This window comes from Dipodomys ordii, unplaced genomic scaffold (genome assembly GCF_000151885.1).
Source record: "Dipodomys ordii isolate 6190 unplaced genomic scaffold, Dord_2.0 Scaffold21, whole genome shotgun sequence".
NCBI classification, from domain to species: domain Eukaryota; kingdom Metazoa; phylum Chordata; class Mammalia; order Rodentia; family Heteromyidae; genus Dipodomys; species Dipodomys ordii.
The window spans coordinates 11,043,582-11,059,850 of record NW_012267237.1 but is presented as its reverse complement, the minus strand read 5'-3'; the positions used below and the strand labels follow the sequence as shown (position 1 = coordinate 11,059,850).

The 16,269-nt window shown below is 49.4% G+C and overlaps 1 protein-coding gene across 1 annotated transcript in view; it reads left to right on the top strand.

Annotated features, from left to right (window-relative positions):
• The window catches only part of Myo10 (myosin X), a 102,879-nt gene extending 87,179 nt beyond the window's left edge, over positions 1-15,700 (top strand). Inside the window, exons 27-38 of the mRNA XM_013013865.1 lie at positions 959-1,014; positions 2,449-2,591; positions 3,312-3,506; positions 4,376-4,533; positions 6,156-6,279; positions 7,087-7,384; positions 8,608-8,815; positions 9,240-9,376; positions 10,146-10,266; positions 10,663-11,115; positions 12,960-13,151; positions 14,249-15,700. Coding sequence (XP_012869319.1) covers positions 959-1,014; positions 2,449-2,591; positions 3,312-3,506; positions 4,376-4,533; positions 6,156-6,279; positions 7,087-7,384; positions 8,608-8,815; positions 9,240-9,376; positions 10,146-10,266; positions 10,663-11,115; positions 12,960-13,151; positions 14,249-14,350 — 2,187 coding nt within the window. The 3' untranslated portion in view covers positions 14,351-15,700. The remainder of the gene's footprint in view (positions 1-958; positions 1,015-2,448; positions 2,592-3,311; positions 3,507-4,375; positions 4,534-6,155; positions 6,280-7,086; positions 7,385-8,607; positions 8,816-9,239; positions 9,377-10,145; positions 10,267-10,662; positions 11,116-12,959; positions 13,152-14,248) is intronic.
• The last annotated feature ends 569 nt before the right edge of the window (positions 15,701-16,269 follow it).

Here is a 16,269-nt window from a genome sequence, read left to right as displayed (position 1 = left end):
TTTCTTTTTGCTTATGTGGTGCTGAAGAATCGAACCCAGGGCCTCATGCATGCAAGGCAAGCGCTCTACCACTGAGCCACCTTCCCAGCCCCAAGACTGCGTGAATTCTAAGTTGTACTGTTTTCTCTCCAGACACATAAAAACTGGGTGAAATTCTATTTTAAGAAATTAGAAACCGGGCGCCGGTGGCTCACGCCTGTAATCCTACCTACTCGGGAGTCTGAGGTCTGAGCCTAGGATCACAGTTCAAAGCCAGCCCGGGCAGGAAAGTCCGTGAGACTCTTATCTCCAATAAACCACCAGAAAACTGAAAGTAGTGCTGTGGCTCAAGCAGTAGAGCGCTCACCTTGAGCTGAAGAGTGCAGGGACAGCGCCCAAGCCCAAGACCGGCCAAAAAAATTAGAATGAAATATCATAGTTTAGACCAGAACATGTATACTATTGAAAGAGCTCACCAGCACTACTTCCCTGACAATATTATAAGAATAAGAGGGAATGATGACTTGATCATGTGGGGTTTTTTCCTGTTTTTTGTTTCGTTTTTAAATTTTTTATTTTTGCTGCTGGTCCTTGGCCTTGAACTCGTGGCTTCACCCTCTTGCTTCGCTTTTCATTCTCAGCTGGCTCTCCATCACCTGAACCATGCTTCCAGCCCAGCTCTCGCTGGTTATTTTGGAGATGGAGTCTGGTAGACTTTTCTTCCCAGGCTGGCTTTGAACCAAGATCCTTAGATCTCAGCCTCCTGAGTAACCAGGATTACAAGTGGAGCTTCAGAATGCTTGACAACGGTCTGCCGCTTCCACCCTGTCTTGAGGCTGTGTGGGAGGGACTATGCGATAACTATTACTGCATAGTTCTTTGCTGCTTGTTGGCTTGGTGTGTTCAGGGTGTTGTAGTCTAGGTGTTGCAGTGTCCTGCTGATGGCTTCTCTCACTGGCCATTTTTTGCTCCTTTTCAGGGCACGTTGGACGTGGGACTGATCGATTCCGTGTGCGCCTCCGACAGCCCTGATAGGTAAGCTCCAAGCCACCACAGTCCTCTGTGCTGAGCCATGGCTGCTTCACTGGGCGTGTGAATGGAGAGATAAACTAGGGAAACACAGATAGAAAACAACTGTTTAGGGAAATGGTATTCTAGTCCAGGGAGCGTTTGGAGTTTTTCCTCTAAATTTAATAATGAACTTGAAGGGCTTGGAGGTTTGACACAAGATAGATGCCTGCTACCATGCCACAAGGTCTGAGTTTAACCACACAGCAAAGTGATGATGATGATAAAGAAGAAGAGGAGGAGCAAGAGGAGGAGCAAGAGGAGGAGAAAGAAGAACAAGAACTTGGAAAGAGTTTTGATGATGTACATGGAGAGTATTCATCGGATTTCTAACGTTTTTTAGTGTCCAGCAGGCTGGGCATGGGATGGTCTATGCTTTTATAAACCTCTTATAAAATGCTATTATTAGACTTTAAGTACCCTTCCTCACTTCTTCCCAACTTCATCCCTGACTGAGAAATGTATCCTTTTTTTTTTTTTTTTTTGGTCACGGGTCCTTGAACTCTCTGGGCCTGGGCGCTGTCCCTCAGCTCTTCAGCTCAAGGCTAGTGCTCTACCAGTTGAGCCATAGCACCACTTCTGGCTTTTTCTGCTTATGTGGTACTGAGGAATCGAACCCAGGGCCTCATGCATGCAAGGCAAGCACTCATACCACTGAGCCACCTTCCCAGCTCCGAGAAATGTATCCTTATTGGAGTACATACATTTTTCAAAATTCTGATACTAGAACTTGAACTCAGAGCTTAGGGATTGTCTCTGAGATTTTTACTCAAGACAGGTACTCTACCATTAGAGTAGCAGCTCTTCCAGCTTTTTGCTGACCAGTTGGAGATTAGTGTCTCATGCATGGACTTTCCTGTCCAAGCTGGTATTCAATGGTGGTCCTCAGATCTAAGCCTCCTGAGTAGCTAGGATTATAGGCCTGAGCCGCTGGCACCAGCCCTGCTAGCTTTCTGTAATCAAGTACAGAAGATATCCACTTGAATACCTGCTTCCCGGTCCTCTTTTACCAGTGTCTGATATTTCACTCTCTACGGATGGAAATAGTATCCATGGCGTGTCCAGAAGCAGGGAGAAATTGACTTTGGAGGAACTTCAAAAAAAAATTTTCCCCCATGGTCACCTTATTTAGCCTTCCCGGAACTGAGTTTCTTCTGGAAAGTTTTTTGCATGAAGAAATGTTTTCCCTCCCAAGACCTTCCAAATGGATGTGCTGCTCCAAGTTTAAAGGTTAATGATGCATAAAATAAATCCTGCAGAAATGAGTAAGGTTTGCCTTGATATAAAATACAAATCGGATAGCAGTGAGGCTCCTGTGACCCAGGACCAGGCTCGGGGCAGACAGGGTGATGGGCCGCTGCTGCTGAGAGCCCTTATTCTCTTCTGTTCCCCACTGCTCAGACCCAATTCATTCGTGATCATCACGGCCAACCGGGTGCTGCACTGCAACGCCGACACCCCAGAGGAGATGCACCACTGGATCACGCTGCTGCAGAGATGCAAGGGGGACACAAGGGTGGAGGGCCAGGAGTTCATCGTGAGAGGTGAGGTGACCACCCCTCACACCTCCCCTAGCTCTGGCCTGCGCACGCCTTGCTGTGGCTTCTCCAGGGGGTGCGGGGGAGGGGGAGTGGAGGGGTGTTGTTTTATTCTGTTGAGAGGGTTCCTGTAGCCTTGAACTCTTGCTCCACCTGCCTGTGCTTCCCAGAAGCTGGGATTCAGGCATGTCGCCACTGTTCCTGGCATGACACTTGCAAGTGTCATAAGTAAAACGTCGCCATCTTGTAGCATAAAGGTAGAAATGCAGCCCGTGCAAATGAGTTCATGGTACTTAGGGTTTCTCTTCATAGGGTTCCCTCCCCCATTCCCCCATACCAGGGTTTGATTTCAGGGCCTTAAGCTTGCTTGGCTAGACTAGCTCCACCGTTTGAGTCACATCTCCAGTGGGTTTTTTGCTGGTTCTCTCTAGAGATAGAAGCTGGAAGACTTTTGTGTGTGTGTGTGTGTGCTCAGGCTGGCTTCAAAACATGATCCTCCATCTCTTCAGCCTCCTGAGTAACTAAAAGTCCAAGTGTGAGCAACTGGTGCCCGTAGGTTTTTGTTGTTTCTGTTGGCTTTTTTTGTGGTTAGGTATTATGCGGTGCTGGCACTGGAGCTCAGGGGATCGTGCGTGCGTATTGCAGGCGTGTGTATTGCAGGCGTGCCTGCGCTCCACCCCCAGCCTCTCTCATTTTTTTGGCTCACACTTATGTCTGCCCTTCCAGGGTGGTTACACAAAGAAGCCAAGAACAGTCCAAAGATGTCTTCACTGAAACTGAAGAAGCGGTGGTTTGTCCTGACGCACAACTCCCTGGATTACTACAAGAGCTCAGAAAAGAACGCGCCGAAGCTGGGGAACCTGGTTCTCAACAGCCTGTGCTCGGTCGTGCCCCCCGATGAGAAGATATTCAAAGAGACAGGTAAAGCCTGGCTGCGGATGAAGTGCTTGCTAGAGCGCGTGCTTTGTCCCTCCCCCTGGCCTCCTGGACGTCTGTGCTTGCTGAAGGGATATTTGGTATTTAAGCCACAGGGACGATGTCCGGAGGTACACAAGGACCCTGGTAAGGAGAAGAGCACGTCAGTAGACATGGCGCCTCCTTGGGGAAGCTCTGCATTGTGGGTGCTTGCGCGTGCTCCCCTGGGGAAGGACTCTGTGCACCTTAGCGTAGCTGAGTCCTGACTGTTGGTGAACTTGACCGAGAGCAGCGGGAAGCGAGTGTCAACACCTAGCAGTGTTGGCTGGTTGACGGTACCGTGTTTCCTTTGGTTTTTGTTTCTGGTTGTAATTTTGTGCATGTGGAAAACATGGTCACCCCGTTTGTGTTTGGATGGTGAACTCCTGTCTTACCTGCGACCACGCAGGCTGTAGGTCTGCATCAGGTGGAAGGAAGTCAGACTGTCGCGAGGTTCTCAGCAAAGCCTAGAAAGAGACCTTAACCTGTCCCTGCTCTTTCTTTGAGAGACAGTATGACAGTTGATGTATTTAATAATTCTGAGTTTCTTGCCCGAATATTTGTCTTTCTCTTTCCAGTGCAGGGATCAAGCCCCAGAACCCTATCACTTGGCCACATTTTCAGTCTATGGCTCTTTAAGACAAGGTCTCACTGTATAACCCAGGCTGACCTTGAACTCTAGTCCATTTTGGCCTCACACTCTGGATTCTCCTACCTCTGCCTCCCCCCATGCCGGGATTCCAAGCAGGTGCCACCATGTCCAGCAAGGGCCGTCTGTTTCTCATTACTCACTGGATACCTGTTAAGTTGATGCACTTCTGTCGCTGCCCACACAGGCTACTGGAACGTCACGGTGTACGGGCGCAAGCACTGCTACCGGCTCTACACCAAGCTGCTCAACGAAGCTACCAGATGGTCCAGCGCCATTCAAAACGTCACAGACACCAAGGCCCCTATCGACACCCCCACCCAGCAGCTGATCCAAGATATCAAGGTAGGTCACAGAGACTGCCCGGGGCCATAGGACCCTCGGCTCTTGGCTGGCTCGACTTTGAATTTTATCATCATATGATTAATCTTGAGTTCTGACTCTTAAGCCACGAGGATGCGGGCCTCACAGTGGGCCTGCGGGTGTGACCTGGCGTAGGGACCATGTCCCAGCAAGGGTCCACTTCAACTCCAACTGGGAACCTTCAAGCAGTGAAAGCAATTCTAGACCACACAAGGGAGTCACGAGAAGTATAGATAGTTCTGGAGCATTTGCAATCCCTATTCTGCCAAGAAGCCCCAAGTGTCTGGATTAACATTGAGAGATTGTTGTGATTTCCTCATGCATGCACGCACCTTGAAGGATTGTCACGCTCTCCCCAGGAGCAGAAATGGGGAGTGAGGTATTATGGTGGGGTCACTCACAGATCTGTCCGTCCCTGGGGCCCAGCCCAGCAGCAGTGATTGGAAAGGATTGTATCCATTGTCTCCACCCCAGGACAGCAGAGGGCAGAGAGAGCTGGAGCTGGGGCGTGTTTTACTGATACATCAGTAAAAATAAAGTAGCCAATAGGCAGGAGGAGGCAAACTCTCCTGCGGTGGAGGTGGGGCATGCTAGTGCATCATCCGCGGAACTCCTACCACTTCTAAAACACATCCTCACTCCAAAATTTTTTCTGGGAATTTGGAGCCAAATGCTAGCCAGTCACACATTCTAACCTTCTAAAGCTTCCTGTGGAACCCAGTGCACTGAATACAAATCGTCTCATTTTTAGCTTTAAAAATATATATAGCCAGGTGCAGGTAGCTCACAACTGTAATTCTGGTCACTCAGGAGACTAAGATCTGAGGATCACAGTTCAAAGCCAGCTGAGGCAGGAAAATCTGAGAGACTCTTTGATCTCCACTTAACCACTCAAAACAGCAGAAGTGGGGGTATGGCTCAAGTGGCAGAGCGCTAGCCCTGAGCAAAAAAAGCTTAGGCACAGTGCCCTAAGTTCATGCCCCAGGACCAACCCTAAATAAATAAATGTTTTTTTAATGGACTGTGGATGGAAGTCGTGTGATCTGGTTACATGATTGATGGCCAGGTCACTAGATGAGGCATTGAGGTGAATATTGGAAGCATACCTCAGCTCTAGAGGAGAAGCTTTGATAACACAGGAGAAATACATACACACATGGAACAAAGAAAAGGAAGGGTCCTGTATTTCTATAACGTGTCTTCATCTTCAAATGTAGATTGTGGTTCTACTGTGTTTAAAACTGCCTGCATGAAACCCTCAACCCCATGCGACTTATTCCTACAGTTTGTGTTGTTAAAAAGGTTTAGGCAAGCTGGGTGCTGTGGCTCACGCCTGTAATCCTAGCTACTTAGATGGCTGAGATCGGAGGATCACAGTTCAAAGCTAGCCCGGGCAGGAAAGGCCCTTTATCACCAATTAACTACCAGAAAACCGGAAGTGGTGCTGTGGCTCAAGTGGTAGAGTGCTAGTCTTGAGCTGAAGAGCTGAGGGACAGCGCCCAAGCCCAAAGTTCAAGCTCCACGACCGACCAAGTACTCAGGTAGATGTATGTTCTCGCATGCTCCCTCCCTTGTTCTCTTCCAATGACTGCTCTGCTTTCCAGGAGAATTGCCTGAACGCAGACGTGGTGGAGCAGATCTACAAGCGGAACCCCATCCTCCGATACACACACCACCCCCTGCACTCCCCGCTCCTGCCCCTGCCCTACGGAGACATAAATCTCAACTGTAAGTTAGCACTTCCAGCAGCATCTTCAGGCTTGTTTTCTCCATTAACTAACTCGTTAGTCAGCGCTAACATAGCATTGGCTTCACTCAAAGCTGTGGGGGTGGGGCAGAGGTAGAATATACTCAGATTCATACCTGCAGTATGGACTTGGGCTTGGTTTTACTGATGTTTCTGTATAGAAAAAAAAAATTTTTTTTAAAGAGAGGATGTGGGAGAACCTGGACTCTCCTTGAATGTGGTCTGACGGTGTCTGAGCCGCGGCGGTGGACGTGGGCTTTGTGGTGATGCTGGCCTCAGACATTGCTATTCACCATTGTCTGCACAGCATTCAAGAAATCCCTTAGCTCTTCCCCACGTCATTAGCAAACAGGCTGTGCGCTAGGTGACTTTTGCCCAGCTCTGGGTTCATACGAGTTTCAGAACACATTGAAAGCTAGCTGTGGTGCTGGACAGTTAGGTATCTTAATGCATTTTTGCCTTCAGTGGTTTCTAGTCATGATGGAGATGACCCCATCTTAAACCGAGGGTCATCTGTACCCCAGAAATGGATCTTTGCATTCCAAGGACCCATTCACCCACAGCAGCTTTGCAATGAAGCGTTGTTTTGTACTACAGAAGCCAGCAGTAGAATAAGTGGGGCAGCTCATCCGTGGACGTGCTTTTGCCCCTGAATTGAGTAGACTCACGTCCAGGGTGTAGGTTTGGCACCATCAGGAAATGGTTGCCTGTCCCCATTCCTCTTCTCTCCTGCACAGATCACGCTGCCCGAGAGCCCTTTGTGTGACTTGTCTTGCTTCTCTCCCTAGTGCTCAAAGACAAAGGCTACACAACCCTCCAGGACGAAGCCATCAAGATCTTCAATTCCCTGCAGCAACTGGAGTCCATGTCTGACCCCATCCCCATCATCCAGGGCATCCTGCAGACGGGCCATGACCTCCGGCCTCTGCGGGACGAGCTCTACTGCCAGCTCATCAAGCAGACCAACAAGGTGCCCCATCCCGGCAGCGTGGGTAACCTTTACAGCTGGCAGATCTTGACGTGCCTCAGCTGCACCTTCCTGCCCAGCCGTGGGATCCTCAAGTACCTCAAGTTCCACCTGAAGAGGTAAAGCGCGTAGGTGGCCGGGGGAGCTGGACTCAGCCGTCCACATGGAAGCCGCAGTTCACAGCTGGGTCCCTAGCAGCCTCTGGGAGGCCGGGGGCCAGACGCTGAGACTCCGCTGTGTCCAGCAAGCTTGCAGGACATGGCACACCCGCTTCCCTGCAGCTGCACAACGTTGTATTGGGGAGCATAAGAAGTTTGAGTCTATTGATCAATGGATTGATTCACATCGATCAAAATTGGTCATCCCAGTAGTAGGGCTCGAGCTCAGGTCCTGGGCACTGTCCCTTAGCTTTTTCTACTCAAGGCTGGTGCTCTACCATTTGAGCCACAAACTTCATTTCTGGCTCTTTGCTGGTTAGTTGGAGATGAGTGTCTCAGGTTTGGCTGCTTCTGCTGGCTTCAAACTATGATCCTCAGATCTTAGCTTCTTGAGAAACTAGAGTTACAGGCATGAGCCACCCGCACCCTGTGAATGTTGGGTGTGTTTTAATTGCCACTAATCTGTCTCACTTAAATGTATTTCTTGCCAGTTCTGAGGTTTGAACTGAAGGCCTCACACTTGCTCAGCTTGCCTGTTCAGCTGGCATCCTGTTACTTACTTGTGCCACGTCTGAAGCTCAGCTTTCTGCTGATAATTTTTGAGATGGAGTCTCAAGGCCTTTTCTGCCCAGTCTGGCCTCTAACTACAATCCTCTAGATCTCGGCCTCTTGAGTAGCTAAGCCTACAGGCCCAGGCCATCCGCACCCAATCTAACTTAGGTATTTCCTGCAGATCAAAGAGATGGCAACCCTTCTGATTAGGGTTTTTAATATTTGAGTTTTAATTTTGTTCATTTTAATAAATTTTGTTGTGTCTATCTGAGGTATACAGCTTGTTACAAGATGCAGTTAGAAGTAAAAGTGGTTGATACAGTGAAGCAAATTAACCTGTGTCATCTCACAGAGGTTTTGTGTGTGTGCGCGCGTGCGTGCATTTTAACAAGAGGAGTTAAAATCTTAATTTAACTTTCCTAGGATAATATGAACACAGTTAGTGTTTTAATAGCACCCTTGCAGCGAGCAAAACGCTGGCTCTTCATTTTTTTCTGTTTGAAATAAATGCCCAGGAATGAACTGGTGCCTGAGCAGGAAGCGGCTGCTGTTGGCCCCCTTTACCACTAGGGGGCGGTTCACCACCTCGGGCTGGCTTCCTTCTATGTTAACAGCTCACCTTTGTCTCCTAGGATTCGGGAACAGTTTCCAGGAACCGAGATGGAAAAATACGCCCTGTTCATCTACGAGTCTCTTAAGAAAACCAAATGCAGAGAGTTTGTCCCTTCTCGAGATGAGATCGAAGCGCTCATCCACAGGCAGGAGATGACGTCCACGGTGTATTGCCATGGCGGCGGCTGCTGCAAGATCACCATCAACTCCCACACCACTGCAGGGGAGGTGAGGGAGGGCGGCCCCTCTGTTACGCTCCATGCACATGTTCCCATTGCTGCTAAGTCAGCGAGGTCATGTGTAACTAGAAAGCTGTTAGGTTCAGGGAGGCACTGCTCTGTAAACAAGGGAGTAAATAACCATGCCAGCCACACGTATATTAACTCAGGGAAGTTGTGCAGCAAGAGCCCACAGCTGTCTTGTGTAGAAGCATCCTTGTTTGCAGGCACCATTGGTTGGGGGGGAGGGGAGACGGCATGCTTGAGATTTTAGTGTACCCACACTTGTGACAGTTTCAGGAAGTCATTCTCACGGCCACAGAAATGTTTGGGTCCAGATGAAGGCACATTCTAGAACATTTTGCAAGCACATTCTAGAAGTGTGTAGACCCCAGTCCCCAAGCTGAATGGCGGCTTCCCAATGTATCTTGTAGGTCGTGGAGAAGCTGATCCGAGGCCTCGCCATGGAAGACAGCCGGAACATGTTCGCCCTGTTTGAGTACAACGGCCATGTGGACAAAGCCATTGAAAGCCGGACCATTGTGGCTGATGTCCTAGCCAAGTTTGAAAAGTAAGTTCCTCCTTCCTAGAGTACAGGAAGAGCAAACAAAAAATGAAGAGCCCAATGTGCAGATTTGAACTTCCACTCCCTGTTTGGCGTCACTGTGTGTTTGAGTTACTTTTATTGACCCGGGTTGAGGTCTGTTTAACTTTCCATTGCTGCTAGCTGTGTTTCCTGCTTGGTAAAAGCCAGGGTCTCAAAGGTGGCTTGCCTCATCGCTGGTCCTTTCCCCCTTCGTTCTCTCAGCCTCTTGCTATATTTGCTGTCTTGGAATTTCCTGATAGTTAAGGTGTTCTCTTATCATAAGCTTTGAAATGCTAGATTGAAACCAACTTGAAGGTCTTCACAGTGCCCTCTCTGCAGGGTGAAATGCGCCCTCTAGTGCTCGATCTTGAACTCCAGGTCCCCTCAGCAATGCGATAGGCGCTCCTCTATCTGAGTGCAGGCCCCGAGAATGCAGGAACATTCTTACTAATTTTTTTAAATCAGTGTTGTTGTAATTTATTTAAAGGCTGGTAAAGGAAATAAGTTGTGGGTTCAGCATAAGACTTAGCCTACTGGTTAGACTGGTGTCATGTGGAAATTGGTGGGGTTTTTTGGGTGGAACAGGTTGTGTCTCAGCTTTCAGTAGAGGAGTCTAAGCCTTGCTGACTGTTTGCTCCCCCACCCTGAAGTTGCCCCACCCCACACTGTGTCACCTCCTGAAAGGCAGGCACCCCCCTGGCAGGACCCGGCCCATCTCTCCTTGGCTCTGAGTCTCTCGTGCCTTCGTGTCTAGGTTGGCTGCTACATCAGAAGCGGGGGACCTGCCGTGGAAATTCTACTTCAAACTCTACTGTTTCCTGGACACCGACAACGTGCCGAAAGACAGCGTGGAGTTTGCGTTCATGTTTGAACAGGTGAAAGGAGCTCTTAGATTCTTTTACTAGTGAGCAGCAGTGAAAATGCAGCCGCACCTTGGAGCTGACTGCTGGTCCTTAGAAATCATGCTCAGGGACCGTAGATTGCCTGACATGGGCCTTGTGGCTCTTTTGTTCAGTTGTGGAGTTTGCCCACGCTCCCTTGCCCAGAACTGTTCCAGTTGGAAGGAGAGACACCGTAGGGATAGAAGATCCAGTGTGCGTTAGTTGATTGTTGGGCTAGGAGAAATTCAAGCTTAAAGAGAGCGAGGATGAGGGTGTAAAGCGGGGAAGGCGGGGATGTGACATTGGAGTGCTTGGGTGACAGGGCTGGGAGGTGGACATCCGGGCTACCCCAGCGCCGTGAGCACAGAGCTGGTCCCCGCCTCCTTTCAGGCCCACGAAGCTGTCATCCACGGCCACCATCCAGCCCCGGAAGAAAACCTCCAGGTGCTCGCCGCTTTGAGGCTCCAGTACCTGCAGGGGGACTACACGCCACACGCCGCCATCCCGCCTCTCGAGGAGATTTACTCCCTGCAGAGGATCAAGTCCCGGATCAGCCAGTCCACCAAAAGCTTCACCCCGTGCGAGCGGCTGGAGAAGAGGCGGACGAGCTTCCTGGAGGGGACCCTGAGGCGGAGCTTCCGGACCGGCACTGCGCTGAGGCAGAAGATGGAGGAGGAGCAGATGCTGGACATGTGGATTAAGGAAGAGGTCTGCTCAGCCCGAGCCAGCATCCTCGACAAGTGGAAGAAATTGCAGGGAATGAACCAGGAGCAGGCCATGGCTCAGTACATGGCCTTGATCAAGGAGTGGCCGGGCTATGGGTCAGCACTCTTTGACGTGGAGGTGAGAGCCAGCTGCCGTGGGGCGTGTGCTCCCGGAGCTGCGGGGGGGAGGGCAGGGATCGGGGACTCCTGCTTTGCCTCTTTCATGAGAGCCCCTCCAGTGGCCACGTGAACACTCACATCCTGAGAAAGTTTTTTTTTTCCTCTATTTTTGTTTTAATTAGTAATTGAGTGCCCAACTAATGACCTGTGTTTTTAAATAACAAGTACTTTTTCTGTGGAAGCTATAGATCTAGTTTTTTTTTAATGTAGGTTAAAAAAAATCTGCACTTTAATCTTTATTTTACTTTTTAGAATTACATACATACATACTTTTTAGAATTCTATGCAAATTAGAAACCTGGATATACAGGTTGCATATATCACTGTCTCCAACACTGCGATCAGAAGTGTTTCAGATCTTAGAAATTGCTCAGATTTCAGGGTGCTCAAATAGTCTTCACCAGTTCAGTATCTCTAATCGGGAAATCTAAAATTAAAGTGCACCAAAATCCAAGTCTCTTTGAGCTTCGTCCATGTTGGTTATGAAAAGGTTTCAGATTTTAGATCATTCTGACTAAAGATTTTTGGATTAGGGTGGTTAAATCTGTTCTCTCTTTCTCACTCTTTCTTTCTCTTTCTCCCTCCCTCTTTTTCTCCTCCCTCTCCCCTTTCTTTTTTGGACTTATGATTTGCTGGAAGGGAATAGTATCTAATGATATAGAATTTTCTATTTCACCATTGGAATCAAGCTGCCAGAATCAGTCTAGTACGGATTCCGATCTTTTCATTGGTCACCATTGACTGAAAGGAAATCTTACGGTCTACACATGAAATGATGTGTGGGTGGTATATATATCAAATCCTGGTGTTTTTGCTTGCTTGTTGGTTTTTTTTGTTGGTTTTGTGCTTGTACTGAGGCTTGAACTCAGAGCCTTTGATTGCTCAGGTTTTTATTCACAGCTAGCAATCTGTCACTTCAGCTACGCTCTCCAATTCCATCTTTTTGGTAGCTAAAGAGTCTGATTTGTATGCCTGGGCTGGCTTTGAACTGCGATCTTCAGATCTCAACCTCTTGGGTAGCTAGGAATTCTAGGAATGAGCATTAGTGCCTGGCTTCACTACCTTTGTGTAGTTTTACTAGAACAGTCACTTTCCTTCCCTGTCAGTATTCTCCGTGGCTGCTTTCATGCAGAATCAGCAGGGATGGGTCATTTGCATGTCCTCAAAGCCTTGAACTGGCAAGTTTACCAGCCCCAGGTAGAGAAGCTGTTTTCTCATGTTCATTGTCATTCTGTATGTTATCTGATGACTTACAAATTGAGACCCTAAAAATCCAAACATCAATTACATGCTCTTAAAATCTTTTCATTGCTTCTCCTTGGAGGCTGTCTGGGGTGTGGTGGGTTGGCTGATGGCTTTAGTTATGTTTTTATAGAAACACAAGTCAGGCACTTTGTAGCTTGTGTCCTCTTTAACTTCCCCGTTCTGTACATTCTGCTTCTGATGAGCTCTGTGTTGCAGCCGGCACACAGGCTCCTGTTTTCCCGTTAATCTATCCCTACACTGAACACACGGCAGGTCGTGCCGCTCCTTGTGATGCCAAGCCTCCACAGCACAGCGTGGCTGCGAGGACCGTCCTGTGTGGCCCAGCATTCACTGTTAGACTCCCCCAAGGAAGTGAGGCCCGTTACCCAGTCAGAAATCCATCAAGAGGCCCAAAGCACAGCATTGGTCCCACCTCAGTACCCAGTCCCCGCACAGCATGCCGCCAGCACCTGCCTCCCTCGGGGTCTGCCTGATGGCTTCACGACTTTGTCACTGTGCTACTAACCCCAACCTCACCCTGATGATCTTGTCCACCAGTGCAAGGAAGGCGGCTTTCCCCAGGAGCTCTGGCTGGGCGTCAGCGCGGATGCCGTCTCGGTCTACAAGCGTGGGGAAGGAAGGCCCTTGGAAGTCTTCCAGTATGAACACATCCTCTCCTTCGGGGCCCCTCTGGCCAACACATACAAGATCGTGGTGGATGAGCGGGAGCTGCTCTTTGAAACCAGTGAGGTAAGAGGCAGAACCAACCAGAGAAGAGGAGTAAGTGCCCCCACTCATGCACGCCTGACCAAGTGGCCTCATTTTACCTGCAGAGGAATTGGGGGGACGGTGATCAGAGGGTCTGTTAGGTATTTCCACAGGCCCAGGCAGCGGTGAGGAGGGACCGCCCATGGGGGAGGGGTGGAAGGTTATCAAAGGCACCCGAGCAAAGGTCCTCACTCTAGGATGTGGCCAGTGTGAGACCAGAGTGGGCTGGGCTTGGGGGGAGGTGGACCAGAAGTATCAGATGCTCCAGACCCAAGGGCTAATCTGATTCCATGCTTCACCTTTATTTCCAGTGAGGGCAGGAAATAAAGGCCTCATGCTGACTTGAGTGTCCCTGTCCTGTCGTGGTTCCTCTTGGCCCACGTCTGACAGTGCACAGGAAACCAAATTTGTTTGTTTGGTCATGGAGCTTGAACTCTGGCCTGGGCACTGTTCCTGTGCTCTTCAGCTCAAGGCGAGCACTCTACCACTTGAGCCACAGCACCACTTCTAGTTTTCTGGTGATTTATTGGGGATAAGAGTCTCATGGACTTTCCTGCCCGGGCTGGCTTTGAACCACAATCCTCAGATCTCAGCCTCCTGAGAAGCTAGGATGACAGGTGTGAGCCACCAGCGCCGGGCTTAGCCAAGTCTCTTTGTGAGCAAGAACCCACTAGGTGGAGTCTGCACTCACAGTGCACACCTGTAATCCTAACCCCCTCAGAAGGCGGAGATCTGAGGAGCCTAGTCAGACCCAGCCTGGTCAGCCAAGTCTATGAGACTCTTTTCTCTCAGTCAGCAGAAAGCCAGAAGTGGAGGTAGGGCTCAAGTAGTAGAGTACCAGCCTTGAACAAAAAGGTCAAATGAGAATGAGAGGTCCTGAGTTCAGGCCGCCAGTCCTGGCACAAAAGGACCACCAGCTGGTCCCTGCCTCTTCTTTGGCCTGACTGGGGCTAGGTGAAAAGCAGCTCAGCCCATGGCTCCATGCACAGGTGAATTGGCCTGGGCAGCCCCTAGCTTTTGTGTGGAAGCGGACAGAGGGTGTCTGGGCTCCGGTCCATGTGTCTCCTACAACCCCATAGGTAGTGGACGTGGCCAAGCTCATGAAGGCCTACATCAGCATGATCGTGAAGAAGCGCTACAGCACCACTCGCTCGGTGAGCAGCCAGGGCAGCTCCAGGTGAACCCCCTGAGCCTGTGGGATTCGTGTCAGATGCGCCCGGCTGGCCTCAGTGCCCTGACCCCGCCCAGGGCAGACCCGGAAGCTCTGTTGGAGGGAGAGAGGGTCCTTCGCCCCGTCAACATTTATGTATTAAGCTGTCAACCTTAACAGTCTGCACAATTTCCAAAGCTTTACTACTCTTACATGACACATGCCTTAATAAAGAAAGTGGGGGAGAAAAACCACGCTGCCACCAAAGCAGCCGCAAGTGCCTTAACTGATAGAAGCCGCAGCCCGCGCGGACGGAGCTCACCTGTGCTACTGACCCCAGAGGGCCTTCGCTCCAGCGAGATTTGCAGAGCTTGAAAGCGGGCGTCTATCCATTGATTATGCACTAGCTTCCCAGCCTGACTTCCCCAAGGGGGAGGGGCCGGCGGGAGAGGGAGGGCGGGCAGATGAGAGTGGAAAGGAACTGTCATTTGGAGATGGAGCGCTGCTGGCAGCCTTCCTGGTGAACGCGCATTCACATTTTGCTTAATTTCATCTTTTACATGTCTGCTTGCCTGTGCATGCATGCATTCACAGACCCAACACTTTAACCATTTCACGAGCATTAGACACAAAGGGAAAAAGGATGTGCAATGGTGTAAACAGTCCGTGTGTATATTTCCGTAGCTAGAGTCTTCAGCGGTCCCTTGGTTACTTTGTAAGGTAGGTTTCATTAACAAGTGTGGAACCCTGGATTTTCCTGTCTTTGCTGTATTTTGGAGACACGTTTTGACTCGGTTCTGTTGTTCATGTAGCAAAGTCTGCAATCTGTATCTGCTGAAACTCTGACAGATCTGCAGCTTCCAAGAGAACTGTATTTATAAACCACTCTTCAAACTGCTGGCTCCAGTGCTGTTTTTTAGAACAATACAAAGTCATTTTGTAGTCTTTTGTTTGTAAACATATTAAGTTAAAAAATGTTTTTTTTTCTTTGAAAGTTAGCTCCTATCAGTGTGGATAGATTGCAGATATAAAACCATGATGACTATGGAGAAGCCATTGCATTCCTAAAAAGGTGACAATTAAGCCAATCTGTCACACACCGCACCATGGAGTGCGCTTGAGTGCGGCTTCAAGCAGACATGGGGCTTCGTCCCCGGTTCGTGATGGGAGCTGGAATAAAGCACCAGGGAATATGTCAGCAATGTTCGCCAGGAGAAAAATAATCTGGACTTCTATTTTTATATGGAAAAATTATAAAGACTTAGGCCAACTAAGTCCCCTCGAAAAGAAAAATGCAATTTGCCTTATTCCTTGTGGACAATGGTGTGAAAGTACTGTTTGTTGGCTCACTGAAGGTCGGACAATAAAAGATATTAGCTAATACGTTGTGTGTTTCTTTCGTCAGAGTGACTGGTAATCATTTTTGTGGGGGGTTTGTTTGTTCTGACGTGTTAGTGTTTGTACATTTGGTTTCGGTGTTAGTCCTGGTTTCTTAAGTTTTTTATGGTGAAAATACTGTACAGAGGGCTTACAGTTACATGAGCAAGGTGATGAGTACATTTCTTATCCAGCATTGTTGCCTCCTCTGTTTTTCCCCTGCCATCCCTTCCCTCCCACCTCCACAACTGTACCCCCCACCTGCCCCCAGGCCTGGTTGCTTGTAGTCTCCTCTCCACATCCCTGGGATTGGCTCGGGGCCGTCTGCGGACGGCCGCGTGCCTCGCACGTCCATGCCGCTGCACTGTGCCTTCACTCATCTCTACGTGGTTGCTCATCTAGCCCAGTGGTGGACTGTATTGTTATTTGGGAGCTTTTCATTTCTGCGACCAGCTTCACTACAAGGGGACAGTCAGCACACTTTCTTTGTTTTCCTAGGTTGGTCTGGAGTCCATCTTCACAGTCTCAGCTTCTCACATAGCTCGCGATGGCGGGCTTGCTCATAACTTTCTG